Below are 9,287 nucleotides of genomic sequence, written 5' to 3'. Positions count from 1 at the left end.
TTGAAGCTAGATCCATTTTTCTCTTTTCCAGTAGGTTTATCCAAGGAACTTAACGTAGTAATGATGTTCATAACATCATTTGATTCATACATATAAAGCTATCTTATTCGAAGGTTTAAACTTGTAATCACTAGAACATAGTTTAGTTAATTCTAAACTTGTTCACAAACAAAAGTTAATCCTTCTAACTTGACTTTTAAAATCAACTAAACACATGTTCTATATCTATATGATATGCTAACTTAATGATTTAAAACCTGGAAACACGAAAAACACCGTAAAACTGGATTTACGCCGTCGTAGTAACACCGCGGGCTGTTTTGGGTTAGTTAATTAAAAACTATGATAAACTTTGATTTAAAAGTTGTTATTATGAGAAAATTATTTTTATTATGAACATGAAACTATATCCAAAAATTATGGTTAAACTCAAAGTGGAAGTATGTTTTCTAAAATGGTCATCTAGACGTCGTTCTTTCGACTGAAATGACTACCTTTACAAAAACGACTTGTAACTTATTTTTCCGACTATAAACCTATACTTTTTCTGTTTAGATTCATAAAATAGAGTTCAATATGAAACCATAGCAATTTGATTCACTCAAAACGGATTTAAAATGAAGAAGTTATGGGTAAAACAAGATTGGATAATTTTTCTCATTTTAGCTACGTGAAATTTTGTAACAAATCTATTCCAACCATAACTTAATCAACTTGTATTGTATATTATGTAATCTTGAGATACCATAGACACGTATACAATATTTCGACCTATCATGTCGACACATCTATATATATTTCGGAACAACCATAGACACTCTATATGTGAATGTTGGAGTTAGCTATACAGGGTTGAGGTTGATTCCAAAATATATATAGTTTGAGTTGTGATCAATACTGAGATACGTATACACTGGGTCGTGGATTGATTCAAGATAATATTTATCAATTTATTTCTGTACATCTAACTGTGGACAACTAGTTGTAGGTTACTAACGAGGACAGCTGACTTAATAAACTTAAAACATCAAAATATATTAAAAGTGTTGTAAATATATTTTGAACATACTTTGATATATATGTATATATTGTTATAGGTTCGTGAATCAACCAGTGGCCAAGTCTTACTTTCCGACGAAGTAAAAATCTGTGAAAGTAAGTTATAGTCCCACTTTTAAAATCTAATATTTTTGGAATGAGAATACATGCAGGTTTTATAAATGATTTACAAAATAGACACAAGTACGTGAAACTACATTCTATGGTTGAATTATTGAAATCGAATATGCCCCTTTTTATTAAGTCTGGTAATCTAAGAATTAGGGAACAGACACCCTAATTGACGCGAATCCTAAAGATAGATCTATTGGGTCTAACAAACCCCATCCAAAGTACCGGATGCTTTAGTACTTCGAAATTTATATCATATCCGAAGGGTGTCCCGGAATGATGGGGATATTCTTATATATGCATCTTGTTAATGTCGGTTACCAGGTGTTCACCATATGAATGATTTTTATCTCTATGTATGGGATGTGTATTAAAATATGAAATCTTGTGGTCTATTATTATGATTTGATATATATAGGTTAAACCTATAACTCACCAACATTTTTGTTGACGTTTTAAGAATGTTTATTCTCAGGTGATTATTAAGAGCTTCCGTTGTCGCATACTTAAATAAGGATGAGATTTGGAGTCCATGCTTGTATGATATTGTGTAAAAACTGCATTCAAGAAACTTATTTTGTTGTAACATATTTGTATTGTAAACCATTATGTAATGGTCGTGTGTAAACAGGATATTTTAGATTATCATTATTTGATAATCTACGTAAAGTTTTTTAAAACCTTTATCTATGAAATAAAGGTTATGGTTTGTTTTAAAAATGAATGCAGTCTTTGAAAAACGTCTCATATAGAGGTCAAAACCTCGCAACGAAATCAATTAATATGGAATGTTTTTAATCAATAAGAACGGGACATTTCACTATTGAGGAATTTTTTGATCTGCTAAGGGTTCCATACTGGGCATCAAGGTTTTTCGTCCTAGCAAAAATCTTAGAAAAGGTTTGTGATGCAGATATGCAAACCAGGTTATGAGTTTAGTGAAGGTAGAGTAGAGATCAAATACAGTGACATCCGAGATGATCTGTTAACTCATCTGAGGATTATCAAGAGAAATGTTACTTTTAGAGATGTCAGTGATGATGTGTTAAGTGGTACGGAAGCAATTCTTTTGATTTGTCTCAAGGAACGTATCAAAGTGAACATGGGACATATAATCATTCAAACAGTGAAAGATGTTCTCATGTCAGACAAACCACTTCCATATGATGTCTCATTATATTACCTGTTTCAGGAACTGGATTTGATCAAGGATAGTTATATAATGAAACCAGTGTCCGATGATTCAATTGTGGGATGATCTGTCAACTAGTTTTGGTTGAATTGCTTGTATTCGGATATTATGTTTGTTTTAGAATTAACAAATGCTAGCCTATTAGCATTGAGACATTGAATTCAATATGTAATAACTTAAGTTGTGATGTCTATTGGTGTTAACGTGATTTGTATTTGTTGTTTGCTCAGTGGTTGATTTGTTAGTATTTCATTATGTTGTGTGTGTTTATGATTCTATTATTTACTGGTTGTAAAGTCTATATGCTTGTATGTTCGCTGCTCCTCTATGTTGTTTTTATAGTTCTTATTGAAAATGGCAGGAACACAAGGAGAACAGCTACCAGGTTCTAACACTTAATCGTCTCGAGTGGAGGATCTTATGCTATTGACTTACCAGGTTTTAAAGCATTTAAAGACGCTAATCTAGTAGCTTGTCTTAAAAAAGGAGGTCCGTATGCTGCTAAATGCAAAGGTATCATACAGTTTCTGAAGAGATCGAGAATTACTACAGCCATTTTCGTACCTTGTACTGCGTACTACTCGCATCAGCGAGAATTTTGGAGTAATGCAAATTTTGAGGTTGAAGATGGAAAGTAGGTTATTTTAAGTAGTGTGACTGGATCCTAGAAGAATTTTTCTTTGATGACTCTGAAGAGATGCCAAAGGCTTTGTCTAAGATTAAGATCAGAGGGGTGCTTGTTACGGTGCAAATACAAGGAGATATTTCTAAAGCTAATATCAAGAGAAGTGGTTTCACACCTATTATCGTTATTTATCTCTGGTGATACTTCGATATTTGAGCTCTTTGCAAGGAGGATTTGATGATTTGAGTGAATTATATCAAGGCATGTTTGTTGGGCTGGTCCTGAGAGCCGACTTTAACTTCTCGTGTGTGATTTTTGATTTGATGATTGAGAATGTTGCCAACAAAACTCATTTGGTGTATCCAAGGTTTCTGCAAATCCTCATTAACAAGCAAACAACAAGTTTGGTCAGGTCAAGGAAATATGCTATTAAGCTGAATCATATGTCAGATCTTTCATTCAATCGACTCAATCAGAAGAAGATTAGTGATGATAGCAAGCTGGTGTGCCATTTAGCTAGGGAAGATTATCACTACCCTCCGGGAAAGAAATAGAGAAATGGGAACAGCAATTCCGATAAGGAACCTGATTTTGAGATTTTGAACAGTGATGAAGAAGTAGATCAGCTTCTTAAAAATCAATATGTTGGTTATGCGAACGTGAATCGTTTGGTAGATGAAGTTGGTGATGAGATACTTGAGGAAAGTGATCCAAGTGCTGTTAGATCTCAAAAGAGTAAGCCAATAGAGGATGAAGGCTCGCAAGTTTCTACTAAGTTGAAGTAGAAAAAGAGGTTTAACCTTGTTTATAAAAAGGATGCTGGTGGATCCTCTATGGCAACATAACAAGTACCACAGCAACCCACACAGGAAGCTCCACAACAACCTTCTCAACAACCTTCGCCATCTGCTACACATCAGGTTTCACAGGACACGGTATCCACTACTAATTCTGTTACACCTCCACTTGTTGGTACTGTTACTAGTGCTGATTCATCGTCTATTCAGTCGTTGAATCAACTTTATACCCAAGAAATGGCTGATCAATTGAGGCTCGAGAAGGAAATGGATGAGAATTTTGAAAAACTTCAGAAGGAGAATAAGGAAAAATCTGAAGAGGTAGTAAAGTTGAATGTGCATGTTAAGTTACTTCGAAGACTGTGGGTGTTCAAGCCTTGATGATAGTTGATTCTAAAAATGGTGCAGCAGATGCTAAGACCGAGGTAGAAGCTGTGAAAGCAAGAGTGGATGCTTGGGATGAAAAGTTTGAGCTTATCGAAGTTAATGAAGAAGAACTTGATAATCAAAGGGTAGTTGCACCAGGATCTTCCGCAGCAACATTACTGTCAGTAATTCCTCTTCAAGTTGATTATAGCTTTAGTGAATTCTTTGCTAAACAGGATGAGCTAAAACATTCTGTTGTTTATGATGATCTAGAAGAGGGAGAGATCCCTCACAGCTTCACTATAGCAGAGCTGGACTGAATGGTGCGTCTAGAGCAAGAAGAGAAAGAATCTGCTGATGCATCATCCACTGATCTTTTTATTATAGTCCCTAGTTCTATGTTCGGGACATGTATATTTCAGTCATTATGTAAGAACAATTACGTTTGAATGTTGGTTATTGCGTATTAATGTTTATCTTGTTAAACCAATTCCTTAGAATGTCTTTTGAGTTGTTGATTGGCAGCTCTGATACCACTTTGTTGGAGCTATTCGGATCTTTGGATCGATGTTCTAGCGAATCGTTGACTTTCGGGTACTGAATTAGTCGAACCGGATCGTATAGATCAGATTAGATTGATGCATAGAGTTTTTATTCGGCTTGGTGGGGTTTTAGGACTGTTGTAGAGAGAAAACGACCATGGAACAATATTAGGGTTATGGGATCATTAGCCTTCAAATGGTAAGGATGAACTCCTTATGTACTAATCGGGCCGACAGTCGATCGACTGGCCCGACAGTTAGTTGACTGTCTCTTTTATATTTCTGTTGATACTAACTCGTGACTTTTATGCACCAACAGAAGCTCGTGAAGAGTACATTACCATCTTGAATAGTGAGTATCAAAAAACTTGAATAGTGTCTTTTGAAGGTATGTGGTGGCTGATGTTCTGATTACGGTGGTCTACCCCTTCTCCTGATAACTTAATGTATTCGTCGAAAATGAGTTGGCTCTGCCAGTACTTCGGGTTTTTTAGATGTAACATTGGATGCTGTTACGATAGACTACTAGTTTTATTTTCACTTTTGTTAGTGATTAGGTTTGATTTTGTTAATTTTGTTTGTTGTTTTAGTGTATGTTGCACTTGTTGATTAACACTATATTCTATTTCGGAATATGATAAACATAATTGTATGTTATACTCCGTAGTTGTTTATACTATGTTGATCTTTGTTTTAAATAATATTATACTTTTTTATAAAAAAATGTTAAATTAGTATACATTTAATTAAAAAATTTATTAAGTAAATACGAGTATAATATTTTGATTGGTAAAAAAGGTGTCAATAAAATTTTCTAAAAGTATTTTCTAAAAGTATGTATATATAGTTAAAGTAGATATTTTGACCCACCCATGTGTAGTTGTGTACAAAATAATACATTTTTGGATTTTTCCCAAGGTAATTAAGGTATGATGTTTTTTGAAGCTAGCGACTTGATTGACTTTTTTTCACTTAAACGGAAGACGGGTTGAAGATAGTGAAGTGTACATTGAGTATCCTGTGAGTTCAGATGCTTTATTTTACAAAGTTAAAGGCTATGTACATACTCTAAGTGCTATTATTAACGTGTATAAATCATTTAAGATAATAACAAAATAGTAATAATATTATTTTTTTTCTTTTTGGGTAAGCAATGAAACTCTTCTATGAACGAGCACACATTGACTCCCGCATAAAAGGTAAAACATCGGGTAATCAAGCCCCCCGAGCGCGAGACCTGGTATCGGGTGAATTGCGCATTATACGCACCCTCTTGTCACACTCCCTTTTTGAACAATTTGGCATAGCCAGGAATTGAACCCGGGTGGTGTGCTTCATTGGCAACTCGGTGGCCACTCAGGCAAGCCTGCGTGGTAATAATAATAATAATAATAATAATGATAATAATAATAATAATAATAATTACATATTAATTTTAAAGTGACAATTATCAAATTGTACAAATATATTAAGCACGTTAATAACAATTCTTAGAGTTGTCGTTAGAAAAATCTTCAATCCAATGCGAGGAGTAAATAAGGATAATCAATGTTGTAAAAACGGCCGCGACGGCCGTTGCAACGGATATACAAACGCCTAAGAAACGGTCAACGTTAAAACAACGGTCAATAACGATAAAAACGGTCAAAACCATAAATAAATAAAAAAAAGTGTAGACGGTAGAGACGGATTTTGAACAATGTTGACTTTTAATATATATTATAAACATAAACATTATTTTCAATTAAAGACAAATATTCAAATTAAACATAGAAAATTGTCTTAAATTTTACATATTCATATTTGAAATGTCTATGTTTGAAATATATATAAAAAATCAATGTTGGTCAACATCCGTCTCGATTCCGTTTTAACCGTTACTAGTACTCCAAGATCCTAACTGTCTCAATCCTGTCTGGCGTCTTAACCTCGAGGATAATACACACACCTAAATACAAGACCTAATGAAGAATAACAATTTGTACAAATTTCTTAAACAAACTTGTATTTTCATTCATACCCACCTTTGTACAGGAGCTACACATTGTTTCCTCCTAAAAAGGTTATAGTGAGTATAGCATATTACTCTGTATGCACACATAGATATATATATTTTACTATCCTATTTACTACTTAAATTTACATTTCTTTTCAACTACTTCTAGAAACAAAAAAAAAGGCCATAAAACATGAAAAACACCCACAAACATTTACCAAACCCCTCAGAGGCATAATTAGAAGCGTCAACAGAAGTTATTAAAACAAGTCCAATTCACTTTCTTCTAAAGACACATTCATAAAGTCACCTTGAGTTGAAGCCTCATCAAATAGCCACTTCTCTAAAAAACTAAGAGGAGGCATATGATCTTCAATATTCGGTTTGCTCTCATGATCTAGGAACATACTTCTTTCTGGAGAAACCGGTTGCGAAACATCCGAATTGCTATCATTTGAGTAGTAACTGTTCTTTTGATTGTTGTGGAATAAGTTACTACTGTTGTAGCCACATTGAAATGAGTTATCATAACCTTCACTTGGAGGACTTGGGATCACTTGTTGGTTAATCAAAGAACTCATAGTTTGTGTTGTTTCAATACTTTCGGACCTCATTTGTGACGATTTCTTGGAACTATTTATCCAGTTTGGGAGCAACTTTGCGATGTTATCGGCACTTGAAGCATAAGATGATGTTTGATTTGATGGTGGTAATTTGGGTAGATTAATTGATTTGTTGTCAAGAGATAAGGCGTCACAAAGGGCTTGTTTAGCCATTTGGATATCAGTTTGAAGCCTTCTTTCCCATTTACCTTTGGATGTGGATGTTTCACATGATGATGATGATGAGTGACACCCATTTAAATTACCATCATCATGATGATGATGGTTTTCATCAACTGAATTTGTAATGAACTTTTCAAGCTTCTTTTTTAGATGAGTATTTCAGTAATTCTTGATATCATTATCTGTTCTTTGTGGAAGATATGAAGCTATTGCTGCCCATCTGACATGAAAAGATGAATAAATTTGATAACTTGTGACTTAAAATAGCTACTATATTGTGGACACCTATTTTGGGACAAACGAAATAATTTTTTTTGTTTTTTAAGAATTTAATTAATTTTTTGATTTTGCTAACGACAGCCTTTAGAGTTGTCGTTACACGTTTTAAGATATTGTACATTTTGCTAACCGTCGTAGTAAAATTGACTAGTAACCGCTATATATGTATAAATATCTTAATGCATGCTAACAGTCGTTAGCAAATCCCTTAATTTTACTAAATACCTATTGCCAAGAAGGGCCTGAAGATGGATAATCATCTTCTCTTCTTGATCAGTAAAGTTGCCACGTTTGATACCGGGTCGGAGATAATTAGTCCAACGGAGTCTGCAACTCTTACTGCATCTAATCAAACCTGAATTCACATAAATATGAAAATCAATTAATCTCATAATATTAAATAAATTTAGAAAAAATTAAACTTTTTCAATTAAGAAGAATGATATATATATGCAGGAAACAATAATCACCCTAATTTAATGATCTAACCAACCCACCCCCAAACAAAAATCAAATCAAACAAATGAAGAAAACATAAAGATTATTTATCAATTGAAATAGTAATAAAAAAATTGTTATACATATGGATTATGGATATATACCAGTATTGGTAGGAACTGATCTCCAATTGCCAGGACCATTTTGTTGAATATAAGAGACTAAAATGATATCTTCTTCTGGTGTCCATGGCCCTTTTTTAACACCTATCTTTTCACAACAAGGTGGTCTTCCCATTGATTCAGCCAGTTGATAAGAATTCAAGATTAAACCTATTTTCAGTTGTTGATGAAAATTCAAGACACTGTGTGTTTTAAGGTAAGTAGTGTTGCTGTTTCAACTTAAGAGAAAAATAGTAAGACAGGAGTATTTGACTTATGATTACATCTCTGCTTGTAAGACTATAACTATATATAGGTATGAACAAAGAAATAAGAAAGAAAGAGATGAAATAAAGCTGCTGGTGCGTTTACTTCAACAAATGGTCTTTTTTTTTTTCTTTCATGAAAACCTCAAGAAAGAGTCAAAGGGAGACAGCAAGAGGCATTTACTTCGGTTTGCAAAAAGTCAGCTGTATATGCTTCATGCAGTATATGATCGAGAGAAAGATAACGACAGAATTTAAACATTAAAATGTAGACTACCCGTTTTGTTTGAACTTGACAAACGGGGAATCGATCTTCACTCTATACGTTGCTCCTTATGTAATGATGACACTGAAACGGTTCAACATTCCCTATTTCATTGCTCAAAAAGTGTTGAGATATGGGAAAGGGTTCAAAATTGGTGCGGGATAAAAACAACAAACTTGGATCTATCTTGTGCGTTTAGAGGAGAATCTTCAAGTCAAATGTTGGACGAAGGTAAAAAGGTGTGGCAAGCGGTGGAGTGGACATGCGGTTATCTTATTTGAAAAAACAGGAATCAAAAAGTTTTCAAGAATGTATGTTGGACTCCACCGGTTGCGCTTAACGAAATACAAGTAAAAAGCTACGAATGGATTTCGAAGAGATGCAAGACCGTGAAGATTGATTGGC

General features: G+C 33.9%; 2 protein-coding genes across 2 annotated transcripts; both read right to left on the bottom strand.

Moving 5' to 3' along the window:
• Nucleotides 1–6,717: 6,717 nt before the first annotated feature.
• On the bottom strand, nt 6,718–8,786 carry LOC139865874 (transcription factor MYB60). The gene is made up of 3 exons (XM_071853975.1): nt 8,355–8,786; nt 7,978–8,107; nt 6,718–7,693 (listed from the first exon to the last, which is right to left on the bottom strand). Exons 1-3 carry the CDS (start codon nt 8,485–8,487, stop codon nt 7,633–7,635), a joined length of 324 nt encoding a protein of 107 aa, XP_071710076.1. The 5' UTR covers nt 8,488–8,786; the 3' UTR covers nt 6,718–7,632.
• LOC139868089 (myb-related protein 306-like) lies at nt 6,949–7,464 on the bottom strand. Its single transcript, XM_071856426.1, has one exon. It carries the CDS (start codon nt 7,462–7,464, stop codon nt 6,949–6,951), a length of 516 nt encoding a protein of 171 aa, XP_071712527.1.
• Nucleotides 8,787–9,287: the final 501 nt, after the last annotated feature.

The sequence above is a fragment of the Rutidosis leptorrhynchoides genome, chromosome 9 (assembly GCF_046630445.1).
Source record: "Rutidosis leptorrhynchoides isolate AG116_Rl617_1_P2 chromosome 9, CSIRO_AGI_Rlap_v1, whole genome shotgun sequence".
Classification (NCBI taxonomy): domain Eukaryota; kingdom Viridiplantae; phylum Streptophyta; class Magnoliopsida; order Asterales; family Asteraceae; genus Rutidosis; species Rutidosis leptorrhynchoides.
The sequence above is the reverse complement of the archived record's forward strand: the minus strand, read 5'-3'. Positions and strand labels throughout refer to the sequence as shown.